The sequence below is a fragment of the Pseudorca crassidens genome, chromosome 9 (genome assembly GCF_039906515.1).
Source record: "Pseudorca crassidens isolate mPseCra1 chromosome 9, mPseCra1.hap1, whole genome shotgun sequence".
Classification (NCBI taxonomy): Eukaryota; Metazoa; Chordata; class Mammalia; order Artiodactyla; family Delphinidae; genus Pseudorca; species Pseudorca crassidens.
Genome location: NC_090304.1, coordinates 10,248,663 through 10,268,582, shown reverse-complemented (window position 1 = coordinate 10,268,582; position 19,920 = coordinate 10,248,663). Strand labels below are relative to the sequence as shown.

The 19,920-nt window shown below is 45.4% G+C and overlaps 2 protein-coding genes across 19 annotated transcripts in view; one reads left to right on the top strand and one right to left on the bottom strand.

Annotated features, from left to right (window-relative positions):
• The first annotated feature begins 1,561 nt into the window (after positions 1–1,561).
• On the top strand, positions 1,562–6,015 carry TMEM216 (transmembrane protein 216). Of its 2 annotated transcripts, none has more exons than XM_067748834.1 (5): positions 1,562–1,870; positions 2,439–2,540; positions 3,114–3,206; positions 4,961–5,162; positions 5,428–6,015. In XM_067748834.1, exons 3-5 carry the CDS (start codon positions 3,161–3,163, stop codon positions 5,441–5,443), a joined length of 264 nt encoding a protein of 87 aa, XP_067604935.1. In that variant the 5' UTR covers positions 1,562–1,870; positions 2,439–2,540; positions 3,114–3,160; the 3' UTR covers positions 5,444–6,015. The 2 variants fall into 2 exon arrangements, with proteins under 2 accessions (XP_067604935.1, XP_067604934.1); XM_067748833.1 differs by having other exon boundaries at positions 1,563–1,856.
• A 3,162-nt stretch (positions 6,016–9,177) lies between these two features.
• Positions 9,178–19,920, bottom strand: part of CPSF7 (cleavage and polyadenylation specific factor 7) — a 22,794-nt gene continuing 12,051 nt past the window's right edge. For 5 of the 17 annotated variants that reach the window (XM_067748815.1, XM_067748817.1, XM_067748816.1 and 2 more), the window contains 4 exons: positions 19,403–19,817; positions 18,780–18,898; positions 15,585–15,752; positions 9,178–11,221 (listed from right to left, as the gene is read on the bottom strand). In XM_067748815.1, coding sequence (XP_067604916.1) covers positions 11,019–11,221; positions 15,585–15,752; positions 18,780–18,898; positions 19,403–19,817 — 905 coding nt within the window. In that variant the 3' untranslated portion in view covers positions 9,178–11,018. Of the gene's footprint in view, positions 12,280–14,647; positions 15,030–15,101; positions 15,753–16,375; positions 16,545–18,779; positions 18,899–19,402; positions 19,818–19,920 lie in introns of those variants that run through there. The other 12 variants (XM_067748819.1, XM_067748825.1, XM_067748831.1 and 9 more) reach the window with 10 other exon arrangements.

Below are 19,920 nucleotides of genomic sequence, written 5' to 3'. Positions count from 1 at the left end.
GGATAAACAAAATGTGGTGTACACACACACACACACACACACACACACTCACACACACTCACACACACACACACACACACGAATACTATTCAGCCATAAAAAGGAATGAAGTTCTGATATATGCTACAACATGAATGAACCTTGAAAACACGCTAAATGGAATTACGCCAGACACAAAAGGACAAGTACTGTATGATTCCACTTATTTAAAATATAAAGAATAGGCAAATTCATAGACATAAAAAGTAGATTAATGTTAGCAGGGGCTGGGGGGAGTGGGTGCTTAACGGTTACAGAGTTTCTGTTCGGGATGATGAAAAGGCTTTGTAAATGATGGTGATGGTTACCCAACATTGTGAATGTAATTAACGCCACTGAACTGTACACTTAAAAAAAAAATTAGTCGGGGTTGGGGGTGGTGCGGGGGAATTAGTCGGGGCTTCCCTGGTGGTGCAGTGGTTAAGAATCTGCCTGCCAAAGCAAGGGACACGGATTCAAGCCCTGGCCCGGGAAGATCCCACATGCTGTGGAGTAACTAAGCCTGTGCACCACAACTACTGAGCCTGCCTTCTAGAGCCTGCAAGCCACAACTACTGAGCCCACGTGCCACGACTACTAAAGCCTGCGCGCCTAGAACCCATGCTCCACAAGAGAAGCCACGACAATGAGTAGCCCCTGCACGCCTGAGCACAGCAATGAAGACCCAACACAGCCAAAAATAAAAAAACAAATTTAGTTTAAAAAAAATTAGTCACTCTACTCAAATTACCTGGTTTGACTGTGCCATGTTTCCTGTCCTACCCTTACTGACAGTGACTAACAGTCAAGTTAACCTGAGTCCACTTCAAAACCCTTCTTTCGGGCTTCCCTGGTGGCGCAGTGGTTGAGAGTCCGCCTGCCGATGCAAGGGACACGGGTTTGTGCCCCGGTCCGGGAGGATCCCGCATCCCGCATGCCGCAGAGCGGCTGGGCCCGTGAGCCATGGCCACTGACCCTGCGCGTCCGGAGCCTGTGCTCGGCAACGGGAGAGGCCACAATGGTGAGAGGCCCGCGTACAGCCAAAACAGAAACGAAAACAAAGCCCTTCTTTCTACTCCTCTGAGAATGGTAACACGCTTTTACTGCTCCACATCACAAGCAGGCTTAAGGCCCAGTTTACAGACCATCTCTTGTAAACTTTTCTCAATTCCCACCGCGAGTACTTTGTCTTCTCAACTCCCATACACGTCTCGGGTCACCTGGTGATCATGCTTCATCTTCCTGTCTCACTTATGCTCCTTGAAAGGAGCCTCTAGTTCCGATTAATTCTGGTGTCTTCTAACTACCTGGTTCGTAAATCAGAGGCACAAAACCCCCTACTACCCTTTCCCCCCAAAAAAGGCTGCTTGCTAGACAAAAGACCCCAAACCCCACCGTGCATTTGCATAGCACTGTCGTGCACACCGTTTCTCATTTTCAGATCGTTGTTAGTAAAGAGAATCTTGGGGCCGGGGCCTATTTGCCAATCCTGCGGTCACATTACCACTACTGGCTACACTCAGACGACTCATTGTAAACCTGGGATGGGGAAGCCCAAGAGCCGCTCCCGCTCCCGGGGTCCTGAGGACAACTGCTCGGTGGGCGGCCACTGTTCTCTCTCAGCTCGGCAGCCTAAACCCCAGCGAAAGCAATTTGCTGGCACGCGCTGACTGCACCGAGACATCCCAGGCACCACGTAACCATAGAGTGAGGTAGGCGGGTAGAGAGGCCAGAATAGAGGGCCGCTCCGTCCCCAGCTTCCGGCAACGCCTCGCTGCTCCAGGAGTAGCTGTAGCCGCGTATGCAGTTTCCATGGGGACTGAAGATGGCGTCGCGAGGTGAGATTCCGGAGGTGTGTGAGTCGCTGGTCTCGCTCTCCTCAGTACCCACCCACCCCCAACCTTCTCTCCCAGTGCTCGACCTAAACCCTTCCTTCTCGGGTGTTAGGGACATCACTCCTCACTTGTCCAAAGCAGGGTTTGGCGGACTCACCCACCCTGAGTGCCCGAAGGTCTCGAGGTGCGGGTCTCAGATACCCCCAAATCCTTGGCTGGGCCTATTCTAGGACAGGTCAGTTGCGAATTTGCAGCGTGATTTCAAACAGGCCAGTGCTGGTCTCTGAGCCCTAATTTCCCTTCCCAAATAGTGACGAGGTTAGATCTTAGAGACGCTTTGACTTTCAGCCCCAAAGCCGAAGGAGTCGAGTTTGACGGTATTCCGGAAAGAAGGGGATTGAAGGAAACCCCCCTCCACACCGTATATACACACGTACTCCTCGTCAGCAATCAGAAGTGCCCCCACGTGGCCCTTTCCACTAGCTGCGGCCTCGTGTTTCCTCCAAGTTAGACACAGAACCATTGAAATAACTGAGGCTGAGCTGCCCTCCAGCCCATCTCTTTTCTCTGTTTTCATATTTTCAGGTAAACGGTTGTCCTCCACCCCCTTGGAAATCCTGTTCTTTCTGAACGGGTGGTATTATGCTACCTGTTTCCTGCTGGAACTCTTCGTATTTCTGTATAAAGGTAAGGCCTGGGGTTTTGACTCCCCTTGCCCCAACATCCCTTCCCCACTTCAGCCCAGTGCCAGCTGCCACCCAAAGCCTTCTTGTTTTTCATTCTTTTCTGCCCCCTGGGGCTCCTCTTCATTGCACGGTGGAAGTCTCTTCATCAGGTGACTTCCTTGAGAATGATTTAGTAAGAAGCCCCTTGGCAAGATTTTCTTGAGTTTGGGAAATGTGGACTTCTCCATTCTGACTCTCCCCCATCACCTCTTTGCTGAACTCCACTTTAAGCCCATTGGTGACCTTCATTTCAGCAGCCTGTGTACCCATGTACGTCTGATTACTGTGGAGAGCAGAGTCCCCATAGACTCTCCGAGTTAGGAGTAAAACCCCGTAATAACGAGCCTGCCTCTAACAGACGTAGCCGCACCAGGAGTTAACAGATCCTGCAGCAGGTTAACAGATCCTGCCCACATCTCACTAAGTAGTTCATGGAACGCTGATAAGACTCGTGTTGTCTTTATTCCCAGGTGTGTGGGAGTTCTTGTGTGTCCTGTTCTATGTTGTTTGCAAGCTCTGACTTTTGTATTGGCAGGTTTCCTGCTACCATATCCAACAGCCAATCTAGTACTGGATGTGGCGATGCTCTTCCTTTATCTTGGAATTGAAGTAATTCGACTGTTTTTTGGTGAGTGTTGTCCAGAGAATATTTCCATTCCTTATGAGACGAGCTGGTATCTGTAACCTGATTAACAAGGAAAAGTTTCAATACATAACCTAGGCTCACCATAAGAGATTGGATCTGGTGGTATATCCCGTTACCCCCTCTCTGAAGTTTCAAGCTGCTTCATATTTTGGGTCAGGATTTATTTGTCTGTTGCTCTGCAGGGCCAGAAGTAGGTGGTGACATGAGATATTAGATAATTCCTTCCCAGTTGTCTAACTAATACAAGAGTTCCTGGTTCCTCTCACTGGTTTGCTTGGGAGAATAGATTCAGTTGTACCTCCATGTCCAGGGCAGTAGACACCTATCCAGGGCAGTAGACGCCTGCACAGGTCAGCACTAAGATCCCCTCCACTTCTCTGAATAAGGATTTCTCTAGGACAAGTTTTATATCCCCAGAAATACAGAGCAAGCCCTTATTAGTTAGAATATCTCATCCTTGAAAACGGTGTTAAAACACACACTGAGGGGAAAAAAATAGTTTCAACACATATAACAAAGGATAAAGAAGGCTCACATAAAGTGCTAAGAAAAAAACCTAGTTTTAAAAATTAGCAAGGGGATTGACATATATACACTATTGATACTATGTATAAAATAGATAACTAATGAGAACCTACTGTATAGCACAGGGAACTCTACTCAATGCTCTGTGGTGACCTAAATGGGAAGAAGATCCAAAAAAGAGGCGATATATGTATACATACAGCTGATTCACTTTGCTGTGCAGTAGAAACTAACACAACATTATAAAGTAACTATACTCCAATAAAAATTAAAAAAAAATTATCACTAGCAAAAAAAAGAAAAAATTAGCAAGGGACACTAATGGGCAATTCACATAAGAATAATTACAAGGACCAATACACATGATAAAATGCCCAGACTCACTAACAAGAAGCAAATTGAAAAAACAAGGTAACATTTTCACCCATCAGATTACAAAGGTTTCCAAATTCCCAGCATTCGAATGGCTGTGAGGAACAGGTCTCTGTGGTCTCACACTCTTGTGGGTATTTATATTCCCACACCCTCTGGGAATATAAATTAGTACAACCTTTTTGCTAATAGTTTTACCAGGTAAAATTCGTATTCTTAGACCTAACAATTTCCCTTCCAAAATGGTTGAAGAAGACAGATACTTCTACAGATATGCTAAGATATCTGTATGAGAACGTTTATTGCCATGTATAGTTTTTTTATAAATTATTTTTTAAATTTTATTTATTTTTGGCTGTGTTGGGTCTTCGTCGCTGCGCGCGGGCCTTCTCGAGTTGTGGTGAGCGGGGGGCTACTCTGCGTTGTGGTGCGCGGGCTTCTCATTGTGGTGGCTTCTCTTGTTGCAGAGCACAGGCTCTAGGTGCGCGGGCTTCAGTAGTTGTGACACATGACCTCAGTAGTCGTGGTTCACGGGCTCTAGAGCACAGGCTCAGTAGTTGTGGTGCACGGGCTTAGTTGCTCCACGGCATGTGGGATCTTCCCAGACCAGGGCTCGAACCCGTGTCCCCTGCATTGGCCGGTGGATTCTTAACCACTGCGCCACCAGGGAAGCCCAAGCCTCTAGTTTTTAACATGGTGGGACCGCATTTATAAACCTGCACATCCCCATTCAGGAGCATTTTCCTCTGCTTGCCAGTCCATCCCATCCCGCCCGCCTTTCCTCTGAGGCCAGGGAAGGCAGGCCACTTGGAGGTGATTCCATGGGCTGTGTCTGACAGGTACAAAGGGAAACCTCTGCCAACGAAAGATGCCGCTTGGTATTAGCATGGCCTTGACCTTCCCATCTGCCATGATGGCCTCCTATTACCTGCTGCTGCAGACCTACGTGCTCCGCCTGGAAGCCATCATGAACGGCATCTTGCTCTTCTTCTGTGGCTCAGAGCTGCTGCTTGAGGTGCTCACCCTGGCTGCCTTCTCCAGGTACTGCTGCCGAGGGACCGTTTCCTACCACCTGAGGGTTGGATTCCCATCCCAGGGGGGGATTCATTGTTTGTCTAAAGCCTGAGGGGTCTAGAAGATTTTTAAGGGCAAATAGGGTTGTCTGTGGGACTGCCTTTCCCACTTAGGGTAGACATTCTCCTTGTTCTTTGGGGCCAAGAGCCTTGGGATATAGAACAGTTCCAGCCAGCTGCTCTTATTCACTGGTCTTTTAACATTTTGTTTCTTTCTTTCTTTCTGCCATCAGTATGGACAGGATTTGAAGTACAAAAATTTCAGCCAGCAGCCCTCACAGGCTGAGACCACACATACCTCTGGTACTTTAGCCATACGAGTGAGAAATGGTGGGTCAAGTTGCCCTGGGCAAGGTTGCAGCTTTTCCTCAGCACAGACACCTTGGGGAACAAACCAAGCATAAGCCCACTGGGCACCATCTTCTAAACCAGGATCATCCGTTCAAGAGACTCTTCTACACTCCAGTATAGGGAGGGGCAAGGCTGTCGCCATCCTGGCCCTTCTCAGAACCAATTAATTCCCTTCTGACCTCAAGTTTTCCTCTTTGATCATCGTGGCCAGAGCATCTTGTGTGGACCGTGTAGGCTCCTTGGGCTTCCAGCAGGACCTGAGCTGCACACTCCCTGTGTGTGCTGCGCCCCACGTCCTGCAGGAGCACGGGGCACCTCAGGAGGGTGTGCTCCCAGAGTGATGCAAAAGCCGCTCATCCCATTTCTCAGAGACTGAGCTCCAGAACTTTCTCTGGAGCTCATAGTGTTATTTTTCTACTCTCATCATGAAACAAAACATTATTTTATAATAAAGATGTATTTTCTGTGGCGGAAGTTGTAGTAGCCTTTTCCTCACGGCACCCGTCCCTAGAATTTCTTCCACTTTAAGAGAAGGCAGAGACTATCCCAGCGGTTTGTTCTCCGCTGCGCTTGGTGGTTCAGTGTGGACACAGAGGCAGTGATGAAGGTGTCCCACTGAGTTTCTTCCCACAGCTCCAGCCTCAATTAATCCCTAAAGGCCCTGCCAGCTTCTGTGTCTTCTTCAGATCTGTCATCCTGCCTGCTCACATTCTTCACCTCTGCCCCAAAGCCAGCATCTTGTCTCTCATTCCTCTTACAGATAATTGTCATCTTTCCAGGGTGAGGCATGAGTAATTGGAAGAAACATGTTCTAAACTTACCAATATTTTTTGGTCATTTGTTTTAAAATTTCAAGTTAATATAAAAGGAACACATACTTTTATTCTTTTTTTTTTTTTTTTTTTTTTGCGGTACGCGGGCCTCTCACCGTTGTGGCCTCTCCCGTTGCGGAGCACAGGGTCCGGACGCGCAGGCTCAGCGGCCATGGCTCACGGGCCCAGCCGCTCCGCGGCATGTGGGATCCTCCCAGACCGGGGCACGAACCCACGTCCCCTGCATCGGCAGGCGGACTCCCAACCACTGCGCCACCAGGGAAGTCCCTATTTTTATTCTTTAAGCTGGAGGCGTGTTGCCCTAAATGAGTGAATCATTCCCTTCTCCAAGTAACCGTCTTTAAAACTATTTCTCATCTTGCATGATAGCAGCCATTTCTTCAGCCCCAAGAAGCCATCACAGAAGCCACTTTAGGAAACCCTGAGCCAAGTGGCCCATCTGCTATCAGGTGAACCCTAGAATATCTGCTTTTCTTCAGAGTAAAAAGTAATTGGCCTTTAAGAATGTCATGCTGGTTTTTAACTGCTTATTTCCTGTGATGAGGCTCATTCTCACCCTATGTAGGTCTCCACTTTCCAAAGCACTGATGCTTTTTCTTATTTCCTAACCCTCCGTGTCCTTGCCTAAGAGCTGTCTTTGGGGTCCATCCAAAGACTATTAATAGGTCTGATTAAGCATGAAACAGTAACAAAAAACCCAATAGAAACTCCCCTGACATTTCAATCACATATCCCACCAATACCTTAATTTTCTGCTGCTTCTCACACTGCTTGTCTGTCTAGCCCTGCTTTGAAGAAATCTCTGGCATCAAACTGGAGAACTCATCCCCGTGGCCTCTCTGTTCCATTTAGAGTTTCACTGGTTAAGGCCCCCCTCCCAGCAACACAGAAAAATGAATGGGAGGCTCAGCTGAAAGTTTAGAGGTGGCTTATAATTCAAAGGGGCTTTAGAGATCAACTTAATCTCATCCCCAGCTTGGCAGGTTTAGAGATGAGGAAGTAACATAGCCAAGCATCATACAACTGGTTACTAATTGGTTAGAAACTTTGTCTTACGTGTCTCAATCTGGATCAAGTAAATTCCATTCCTGAACAGGTACCACGTGAGTATAAGAATGAATGATTGAAAATGGGGCTTAGAACAGGAAGTCTTCACATTTTCTTCATGGGTATCTGGAAGCTTAGCGTGTTGTGTTTCCCAGGTGTGGCTCCATAGATGCTCATTCTTCTTATTTTTATTATTTTTTTGGCCGCGCCGTGCAGCTTGCAGGATCTTGGTTCCTGACCGGGGATTGAACCCGTGCCCCCTGCAGTGGAAGCGCGGAGTCTTAACCACTGGACCGCCAGGGACGTCCCATAAATGCTCATTCTTCTTGATGCTTGTTGGGGCGAGCTGTGTGGATGCAGTTAGGCACACCAGAGTAGAACATCATACAACAGAAACTGAGGCAGTGGAGGATGGGAATCAGCACAGCTAGTCTTTCAGGGTTAACGTGTCAGAGGCTGTACTCACTGTAGTGTCAAGGGAAGCCACTATACCCCATACACACCTGAAGGACTAACATTCTGGGACAGTGAGAGGACTGGGCCAAGGAGCAGGCCCTGGTCACAAGAGCTGGCAGAGGCCTGCTAGGATATCCACACTCATGCCTAGAACTGACATGTCACACCTGACATGCCTAGTCAGGTGACTGCAGTGGTGGTCTCTAGGGGCTGAGGTCTGGCTCATTTCAGGAAGCACTCAGGAACACAGAGGTGACCCAAAGGTCATTCATTCCCTTCCTATACTGCCATGGTAATCCCTAGGAGAAACTGAAGAACGTACTTGCTTCTCTAAACTAGCAGTCCTCATGCTTTAGTTTATGTAAGTCATCTGGAGCATAAAAAGTAGATTTCTAGACTTCAGAGACTGATGCAGCCAGGAAGGCATTTTAGCAAGCATGGCGCGTAACTGAAATGCAGGCAACCGTGGAACTCAACTTGAGAACCCTGGTTTAAGTTCTGAGAGGCATTCCAACTATTTTTTTTCCTTCAAGTTTTATAACATCATATACCCTCAAGGAATTTCCCTTCTACTAAGGGTTTCTTGCTTTTATACTGCTCTTGTCTTTACTGGCCTCAGCAACACATTATATGTCATCTGGTTGCTGGTTCATCTTTTTATTATGCTAACTCTCCTCTTGTTTGCCCGACTTTTTAAAAAGCCTTTCAGGAATCCCAAGGATTACCCCGCAGCACTTTGCTAAGCTTTCTAATCTGTACTTCCCTTATATTTAGATAGCACCGCAGTCTACGTAACACGTTCACATTTGTTATGATTCTTCAGACCTCCCAAAGTGGAAGGCAGAACAGCTATCATTTTCATCTTACAAACGAAAGAGACTGAGGTTGTGCTGCTCGTCCGTGGTTAGACAGATTTAGATGTGAAGGAGGCACTAGCCAGCATATCTTCTAATGCCTAGCAGAGGACTCTTCCCTTTATGAACTTGATGACATCGGAACTGAACTGTACAAGGTAGGACATTTATTCTGAGAATAAATCTTAGGAACCTTGAAGGATAAAAGATGACTTGGAATTAACTAGGTTGTTTGGATGGCTAAGGAAAAAAGCTAAACCTCAAGGGGCACCTCCAAAGGTTCGCACGAGGTCTCCTAGGAGGTGTACCACACGCACTACACACGCCCACCGTGCAATTCCAGCTGAGAACTCAGGGATTCACTCCCCTCCCAAAGCCTCTACATCAGCCCACACCCGTGTCCCAGACACCTCAACAAATCTATTCAATGCAGAATCCGTGAAACAGCTCACACCCCATTTATTATTTAAAAATATTTTGTTACAAAAGGAAAAAAAATACAATGCAGTATAAAAGATTGACAGTGTCATCAAGTTTATTACACAATTTTCAACCTATCAGAAAGACAAACAAATCACCAACAACAGGGGGACGGGGCCTTGGCCTTTTTGAGGGTTGGGTTTTTTTCCTTTTGCTATCAGGAAATAAAACTAAAAATTGTGTCACCAAGTAAAAACAAAACAAAAATGGGGAGAAAAAAATTCTCCGGGTAAACGGCTTTTCTGGTATTCTATATATTTTTTTCTCCTTAAACTGTCACCTTACTTGGTTTTCTCTACATTAAAAAGACACCCGAGCTGCTCTTGAGGATAAGCACATCACTTAACGCTTGGCCGGCTGGGCAGGGTGCCATATTCTGAAGTGGAGGTGGGGATGGGGTTGGGGGACAGGGGGAAAAAAGCTACAAACCTGTAGCCTCTGTCCCAAGGGAATGTGCCTCTCCAACCCTGGGGGACTCCCTCAGTGACTGAGCGAGGGCTATGTCAGAAACGTGCAAGGAACAGAGGAAGGCTTCGGTCCAGCTCAGTCTCTCCCCTCTGAGCCAGAAGGGTCTCCAGCGACCCTACATCCCACGTGCCACGTTTCCTGTTCGATGTCGCGTGCCCTACAGACGCGTGCAGAAGTAGCATCTGTCGCCCCGTGGGTACCGCAGGACCCTGTTGCTGCTGCTGCTTTCAGCAGCAGCCGCCTCACAATTTGGATGTTATGGGAAAAGCAATTCCATTTGCCTGTGTAGAATATGGCCCCCAGAGTGGTGGTCCTTAGAATTCTGAGCTGAGCTCATTAAAGTCAGGCTCCACTTCTTCCTTGCTCCTTATCAGAGGCAGCAAGTACCTCCAGGCAGAGCGAGGGGAGCTATTAAGTCAAAATTCAAAAGGTGAAAAAATACCAAATTTGTGACTTTACCTACTAGTGCCGGGTTATCCCACAATAAGTAAAAGTATGTACCTGGAGGATGCAAGCCCATGCTCACATCAAACCTGAAAAAAGAAAAGCCTATGGAAGTAGGCCATATCCCGCCCAACTTGCCTCCTTCCCCACTCCTAGTATTTCACAAGGGTTCTTCACTGCTGAGGTCCGATGTCCCCGACTCCCAATGGCAGTACCTTCCTCTAAAACAAGGAAGCAGCCTTCTTGGGGGAAGGGCTCCACATGTGAAATGGAAAAGCCCCAGGGAAAGGGAACATCTAGTGGAGCTGGTTATTGCAAGAGGCAACCGAACCAAGCAAGAAGCAGTAGAGGGTGGTAACTGGCTCTGCCAGGCTCCCCAGCAGAAAGCAACCTCATGGGCCTTCTCTGCTTAGGAGGGGCAAGTCCACTGAGCAGGCTGGGCAGCAGGGAGTTAAAAGGGTTTTAGCCCCCTGGGAGGTCAGGGAAACAAACCGTCAATGAGTAAGAGGGAAAAGCAAGAAGAGGAGAAGCTTTCCATAAAGTAATTTCTGTTCTCATGGTCCCTCCTCAAAGGGCTGGGCAGGTAAAGGAGTTAAAGAAGTGGTATGTTAGCAAGGGGTTTGGACCCTCTTCGCCCCATCAAACCTAGTGCTGAGGGCAGGACCCTGGGCATATTTTGGCACACCCAGTCACTCTCCTAGATCCCACAGGGAGGATCCGTTTCCTTTGGGAAGGATGTCTTCCCATCAACCTCACCACTGAACTGCTCCTGGAGAATCAGAAACTCATACGTTTCCTTGGACAAAGCACCGTTCTCTATGGAGACCAGGGACCTGGACATGGTTTCTTCCTGTCTGCCACCCTCCCAACCACATGAAGTCTTTAGGTTCTTTACCCTGGCAAACAGGAGTGGGACTGGGAGGGCTGCCAGGCAATCTTCAATCTTGCAGGGCAGAGGGTATTCCCTGTGGGTGTCTGGAAGGGGTTAGGGGCTTGGAGAAAGGGGAAGGGGTGGAGCGGCCTCCGTCCTTTAGTCCTGATCAAGGTGAGGAGATGCAAGTCCATTAAAAAAACATTTGCTTCCAACCAGACTCCTGCAATGAGAACATCAGAAGAGAAGAAAGAAAATACAAGTTAGAGGTTACTTTCCGATTAACAGGGGCTTATATAAATTATACTGGCATTTTCAAAAGTTAAAACGTATGAAGTAGGGGATGCAGACAGAGAGAATGCAAGCCTGGGAAAGTAAAAGACAGCAGAACTGTCTGGGAGTGTTTGGCACTGTGAGTAGTGAGGGAATGGTTGGAGGAGAACAGAGGAAAGAGGAGTGACATTTTACTTTAAGGTTAGGGGGCAAAACATAGACAATGAAATGAGGCATCAAAGCAGTTTGACTGAAAAGGAGACTTTGGCTGGAAACTACTACATTTCAAGAAAAGTTGCTCTAAGGGAGCATGGTGAGTTTAAATACTGTTTCAGAAAATCTATTCTGAGCAAGTCATAGCTTACCTTAAGGGGAAGGGGAAAAATCTGGAAATGGGAAGTACAATGGTAAGAAAACAAGTGTGTACATAACCAAATCCATTAACCCCCAAATACCCAAGAGGCCCTTGCAGGGAGCATGTACTTACACAAGAAAACTAAACTTTTTTCCTTCTTTTAAAGAAGCATACACATACACATAGAGCCAGAGATGTTCCAAGTACCACCACTCAAGAGATTCTAGTCCTCCCCAGATGACAGGTGTGGGTGAGGGGCCAAGAAGCATACTAACACCAAGCAGGAGTGATGTGGTCAGGCCAGAGCAGAAAGCAGAGCACGGAGGTCAAAGAAGAGAATCAGCAGTCACCATCCAAGAAAACTAAAAGCACGGTTAAGAACTTCTGCTGAGCAGTGAAGGACTGTTAAGCCACTTGTCACATCTCGACCTAACTTAAGGTCCCCAGTACACTCAGCCCTCTTTCCAACGTTGTAACATCCATCTGCAGAGGGTGGCCTCGTCAATCTTACCACACAAAATAGAACTGACAGCAAAAAGGAAAAGGGGGAATTAAATTCAGGCTTAGGATTTCTACTAACACCCAAACTGGCCACATGGCCTATACATAAATGCTCACCTTTAATGTATGCACTTCTGTAACCGGGAGGAGCTCTGCAAGAAAAACTACATCCATAAGCTGCCTGATCCTTCTACACTCTGAAATGGCACCATTTCACCCTGGGGTCCTCAGAATCTGTCATGGCCTCTGGTTTCTCTAAGCATCTATGCAGGCAGGTATCTTTCTCATTTTCTGTAAGAGGAAACTAAAGCCCTCAGTGACTCCTCAATTTCATACCATTTGGGTTTCCGAATCTTTGCATTAGATCAAAATTGAACAGAATGCTCAGTTTTCACTGGACCAGGAGGATAGCAATGAGGTAAGAATTACTATATTTCAAGCAGGATAATGTCCTAAAATAATGAGACAACAGCCAACAACTACAAAAACTTGAAGCCACAGACAACCTAAGAATATCCTCAAACTCCAAAGCGTACACACGTATACCACAAAAGTGATGTAATTTGGGAACTGTTGCTACAAAACAAGACTCAGAGGATAACTAATGCATCAGAAGTAAACTACAGTTGACCCTTGAAAAATACAGGTTTGAACTGCGCTGGTTCACTTACATGCTGATTTTTTTTCAATAAATACGTACTACAACAGAATCTGAGGTTGGTTGAATCTGTGGATGGAGAACTGCAGAAATGGAGGGCTGACTATAAAGTTATACTCGAATTTTTGACTATGCAGAGGTCAGCTCCCCTAACCCCTACACTGCTCAAGGGTCAACTGAACAGCACCCATTTCTTAGAGGTTATAGCTCCATTTTGGTGGTAATGTTTGAATGCAGACAGAGGACAAAGTGGGTCAATCAGACTTCAGGTCCCAGAGGTCGTGCCCATCCTGAGGAAGGATGGACAAAAAAGCCTGCTGGTTTTTGCTGCCCCTAGATGGAATATACCCTTTGCTCTCAGGGAACAGCTCTCCGTATAGTATAAATACTAGTATTTTCTAACTAAAAGGTATTGTACTCAGAGCTTGCAAAGTTATCAAGGTAAATGAGGCCCAGGCACCATCTCCTCAACATGACATCTCCTAAGTCACAACTTGGTACCTGCAGATGAAGTTAAGAATCCCAGGATGAGAATGTGAGAAATGGACATTTTTGGGGGGTCAAATTCAGTTCTTTTGGACTAATTAACCAGAAGGAATAACCAACGTACCTAAAGGGGTGACTAGGAAAAGTGGGGAACTGGAAAACCTGCCTCAAGAGTTAATTTTCCTCATTTGTCATAGGCCTGCACCAGCCAAATGACTGTTTTCTGGGAACTACTGGGTTATAGGATTTTTCAGTTTTTCAAATTGAATCATCCTCATAATGGAAGAAAAGTCCCACTTTACAGGTGGAAAAAAAATGAAGCAAGATGACAGCTGAAGTCTCAGGTTCAGGTGTTCAATCCCCGAAGTTCTAATGATCAGAGGATCTCACAATTTTTCTATCAAAAGGCTGTCAGGAGCAAAGCCGCCAAGAACAGTGACATGCAGTTACACGTTCCGACTACTAACCTACGTGGCCCCAGAGACTATAATTCATGCTTTGCACAGACCAAGTACTACCTCCTTCGTCACTCTTATCCTAGTCAGCTCCAAAGGACACACACGGTGGGCTGCAGGACTGGGGAGGGTGGTGACTGATACTGAATCTACAAGCAACACTAGCAACTGTGCTAGCTCAAACAAGGGAAATGCTGCTACTGCTACAGGAGGGATGAGATCGATCACAGACCCACTCTACCCACCCTCCCGCCCACTGCCTGAGACTCAGTTAGGCCAACGCTGTTTAAAACTCCGCTTAAGTTAATGGCAGAAACAACAAAGTAGAGGGCAGTAGCCAAACATAACAAGACTCCTTTCTTACTTGTTTAGTAGGTTGTCACTAGGCAACAGTTTACAGTCCAGCTACCGCTTGTGAACTACAGGCACTCACAAGAAGAGGGGAGGGTTTCTTTTCCTTTCTGCATCCAGTCATCCATCTATCCACCCCAAAGATACCAAGCAGAACTATTCCTACTCACCTTCCACAATTACCATTACTTCAGACCAACCAAATCAGCCAAACACCAAGGACATTATCCTAATGTACTTGATGTGAAGCCACAAAATTGAGAAGAGACCCCAAAGTCACCTGGGTCATGCAACAGCCTTCAGGAACCACAAACGTACCATCCCCGCCAGAGTCTCGACTACTTTTACAGATCTCCAAAGAAACAGAGTCAACAACTGCTCTTGCTTGCTTATATACTAGAAACAGTCTTTGTTGGAAGCTTGTTTTCAGTTGGGATTGCCAAGCTGGTGGGATGTAACCTGGAGCGTGAGAATGAAAATAACAGAGCTGAAGCCCCTGAACCAGCCAAGCCTAACTCAACTTTTCAGTTACTTGAGTTAATGTAGTTCCCCACCCCTAACTCTCCTGCCTTTGTTTTGCTTTATTAAAAAAAAAAAAAAATCACTGTAAGTTTTTCCAAAACAATTATATCCTGCCATTGAAATATCCTCCACAGTCTCTAAAGCTTTAAAGATAATTTTTTTCAGATCAGCTTTCTCCTGACTAAAGTATCCTGATTTTCAAAATCTTTTTAATACATATTAATTCTTAAAAATCATTAATGTTGCACCTTGAAAACTTACAAGTAGGCAATGGTCTTACTTTTTTCTGTCTTGGTCAATTTTCCTGATTTTTTCATTTGAAAGTTTGGTGGGGTTAAAGTATAACAATGAGGGACTTCCCTGGCGGTCCAGTGGTTAAGACTCCGTGCTCCCAATGCACGGGGCACGGGTTCGATCCTTGGTCAGGGAACTAAGATCCCGCAGGCCACACGGCGCAACCAAAAAGAAAGTAAATAAATAATAAACAAATAAAACATAACAATGATAATAACAATAGCTATCATTTATTGAGAATTTACTATGTGACAGGTACTATGAGTGCTAAATGCTCTATATGGATTAGCTCACTGAATACTCAGCAATCCAATGAGACAGTCGCTTTTATTATCTCCACTTACAAATGAGGAAACTGAGGAACAGAAAGTAATATGGCTGGAGGAGCTGGAATTCATAACCTGGCATCTACCTGCAGACACTGTGTTCTTAGCCATTATGCCGTGTTGTCTCAGATACCAGGTGAAAGCAGTCAAAAAACAAGCAAAAATAGCTTAATCTCAGGTCCATTTCAGGGTGCGACTCCTCACAAACAAGCAGAAAACCTGCCCTCCTGAATTTTTGGTTACCTAAACAGGAAGTCTTCCCATACCCTTTTCTTGTTTTAAAAGGAGAGAGAGAAATCTTTACTATCAATAATTTTTCTTTCATAAGAGATCATCAACCAGCCAGCAATGAGGCTTCATCCCACCTTTCTCAGTGGTGCCGGTCCCGTTCTCTATCCCGGTGTCTCTCGTGCTCTCGGTTCCTTTCTTGGAAATAATCATCATGCCGATCTTCATTATGAAGCAGGTCCCGGTGCCTCCTGCTGCTTTCCCGGGACCGGCTTGGTGACCTCTCTCGGGACCGATGTCTTTTCCTATTAGAAGGATACTTTTCAGCCTCACTCAGAGGGCTTACCCCATTCTTTCTAAGAGTATTGTGTTTTGGTGTCTTCTGCTATTTGCCTAAACCACTCTTCTGTTACTCTATCATGGCCCCTAGTCTTTTTTGGAAAATTAATAACAAACTTGTTGAGATCTTACTAACGTATCAGGCACAGTGCTAAGAGCTTTACATGCATTATCTCACCTAATCTTTACAACAGGTCTGTAAGATAAGTACTACCATTGTCCCCTTTTTAAAAATAAGAAAAATGAGGCTTGGAAAGTTGAGTAACTTCCATATTCAAGGTCATGCAGGTAGTTAGGAGCAGGACTGAGATTCAAATTCAAGAATGTGTGGCTCCAAAGCCCATGTTCTGAACTACGTCAGTCTTTCCTCCTAAATAAGCCCACTGCCTCACCAAACACAGATTTCAGACATTACAACATTTATTAATGTAAACGTTTGATTAATTTTTTTCCCTTAAAGACATGAGGGCTAGGTCTGCTCTTTCAACTAGGTCCTTGCCAGATACCCTGGGCTCCTTTCCTCCCCCTGCCAGTCCCTGGAAGAGTGCTGCTCAGGGCTGGCAGGCTGCTGAAGCAATCATCAACTCACCTGGATGAGCTCCCGCTGGCACCCACACTGTAAGACTTGGCTTCAATGCCATGAAGACAGTCCTTAAGGGAGGAGATGAGGACACGGCAACGCTCATCATTGGCGACCCGGGACTGTTTGATAACAGCAATGGCTGTGAGCAGCGTCTCAATCGCGTCGCTGTAATCCCCTGACAGGGGATGGATGGGAAAGGCCAAGGATGAGCAGAGGCAGTAAACTAACTGATGAAAAGGAGAACTCAGGAGGACACAAACCAAGAGTAAAAAGCTGTCCCACAGAACCACAGTAAAATGGATGAGGCAGAAGTGGCAGGTATAAAACTGTATGGCACCTATATTCTAGTGGTCTGGAATCAGACAGATGCTCTCAGACACTGCTAGTGGATGTATAATCTGGCACGTCATTGTCTGAGGGTTATCAGACAGCATCCATTAAAATAAACAATGTGCATACTTTTTGACCCAGCACATCTAAAAATTTTCTACTTCTGTTCACAAGTATATAATTTAAACAATGTTTGTTTCAGCGTTGTTTGTTGTATTAAAGAATCAAAAACAACTTAAGGTTCCTTCAGTAGGGACCATAAATGTTCCATAAATTATGGAACATTGGTTCTACAGAATACTACATAGTCATTAAAAAGCATGAGGTAAATCTGTATGTAAACAAAGCAATCCATGTAAAGCACTTAGCACAGTGCCAGGCACACAGTAAGGGCTCAATAAACGTTAGGTATTAGTTGATGTAACAGATGTCCAGAATGTATTTTTAAAAAGCTGTGAAACAATATTCCATCAAAATTACATATATATTTTGCTACATGCACAGAAAAAAAATCTGACGGATAGACACTAAATTGTACAAGGTGGTCTTATTGATGGTCCTTGTACAGAAGCCTTTCATTTATTAACACTGCATACTTCTGTCTGAATTATTTTAAATCTATAACCAAATACATATATACATACAAGTAACATATCTAAGACATGTATGTTTTGTGTGCATATATATATATTATATATGCACACACATATTTTTAATTATGCTGCCATCAAGAACTAGCTCCTTCATTCCTCACATCTGAGCAATGTTTGGACTCAAGGAGAGTGGTCAGGGTGGGTACTTGAACAATGCTTTTGCAAACTAAAGCTTTCTTAGCGTTAAGGACAAGATAATACAAGGAAAGCATGAAACCAGGCAGGGCTCCAGTGGCAGTGGACTAGCAGCTCCCCTGTGCGAGGCAGTGAAGGACAGAACAGAGACTGTGAAGGACCTGCAGTTCTGTGCAGATCTAAGAACACCAGGATTTTGGCTCTACCAGCGTAGGGAATTTTTGCCTATTTTGTAGGAATTCAATAAATATTTGTGGTTTGAATGACTGGAATGAGAACAAAGCAAAGGGAGGAGACAGAGGTTCAGTTATTGATCATCTCAGTGTGAAGGAACTGGTGAAGAACAATGACTGTTTTTCTTTATACTCTGTATATCTGACTTGCTACAATGAGCATAGATTATTTTCTAATTTAAAGAGATTTACTCAGATGTCATGAAGGTTTCTGGTGAAAAAAAGAGAGAGAGAAAATATACATACTTTCTGTCTTTAGTCCACTCTGCATTCAAATTTTGTAGTCAAAGATGAGAAATTATGGAAAATGGATGATAACAGAGTTAACTTATTTCTTAGGAGATCTGACAATCTATATTTACATTCATGTAGGAAACTCACAGGAAGAAAGTGAATATGATTAGTGCTATAATGCAAAACTTGGACCAGAACCCGGAAACTTCCTATATTCTCTTCTCTTAGGAACCAAAGGTTATGTTCCCCTGGCTCTCAAAGACATGGCTTCTGGTTCTGCCCACTTAATACTGACAGCAAGGCAAAAGTTAGTTGTAAGGGTATATTATGCCTTAAGATTGACACCCAACAGACTTGTCTCTTTCTAGGATAGGTTACATGGAGGCCACCAGCTCTGCCTCAATCCCCAAATGTAATCAGATTCCATATCCACCATCATCATCAGTTCTAAAAACCCAAGGTCTACACTTGGCATTGGACTCATTACATAGACACAAGATCCACTGATCAACCACTGAGATCAAGATCTCCATGAGGCAGGAAGTTCATTCTATAACAAACACCACAATGAGCATTAGTTATTTATATTCTAGGCACTAAGTTGGTTTTCATGGGGCAGGTCTAGACACAGGCTAAACAAACAGCACCAGTGGAGCTCCCCAAAAGCCAGGAAACCAGGTTACCATATTGCTTTTCAAAATGTGCCACTCTTGCGAATCTACTAGTGCTCCAACTTTATCTTGTTGAATTTCTTGCCAATGGAAATGACAAAACAATGGAAAAACTAAAGGTAAGGAGAAGGCAGCAACGGTAAGGATGAGTTACCTGCACTGGCTCCAGATACAGCTTTGGAAATGGCACTGCTGGAAATTGCTCTGTTCCGCTTCATGATCTCTTCAAATTCTGCTTCACTCACTGTAGAGGGCGGAGGGCCCGAATCTCGGCTGCACACAGAAATAATACCACTCCTGACTGCCCACACCCCTTGTTAACTTTACCATACTCTAGAGTACTATGCTATTTAACTGTGCTCTCCTGTATAATGTCTTAAATGGTTCTCAGCCTGTTCACATGTTTTATATGTTCATGTTCTCTTCAAAGACAGGATTTATGTCATATACTTTTGTAATTCTGGCATGACTCAACAGTGCTCGACACTCATAGCATTCCTAACAGTGACTTACAGCACTCCATTTAATCAACTGCCTTAAAAAGGGATACGAAGGACATGGTTTGGGTTGAGAGGTAAGACGCAAACAAAATACCAAACAAAAACATTCTCTAATAGTTAACTATTTCCCAGGACTCAATACTATGACAACAGTTTCCACAAGGGAAAATACAAGAATTCAGTGCTCACTTACTTCCTCAGGGAGAACAAAATGCTTTAAACACTGTCTACCCCACTATGCCTGGCTCAGATCTGAAAGGAACAAGATGGTCCTTACCTGCCATGGTGGTTATAGGGTGCCGAGGCCTTCATGTAAGTATCTGGTGGAGGCCCCACTGTGGCATTTGGTGGGGGGAAGAAGGCTGGATTGAGGTGAAGGGCAGGTGGGATGGCCCCAGGGGGAGGTACAGTCAGATGAGGAGGTAATCGAGGAGGAGGGGGCATGAGATGCTGGTAGTGGATGCCAGGAGGAGGAGGAGGGACCCCAAAGCTTGAGGAGAGAGGTGGTGGGGGTGGAATTGGGGGTGGGGGCAGACCCATCAGGGGAAGGGCTGAAGGAGGGCGATTGAAGTAGGGCAGCACACTGGGGGGCTTATCCACACGGGCAGATGAGGGTACAAGGTTCTCAGAGGGTGTGGCCCGTCCATCAGCAGAATCACTAGAATCTCGGGAGTGGGCCCGTGGAGGTATTCCTATGAAGCAAAACAGAATCGCTGTTACTGTCCAACCTTTAGACATAACCACGGGACCAGGTCATCCTTCAGCAAGTCATCTGACACCATACTAAGGAAGGTG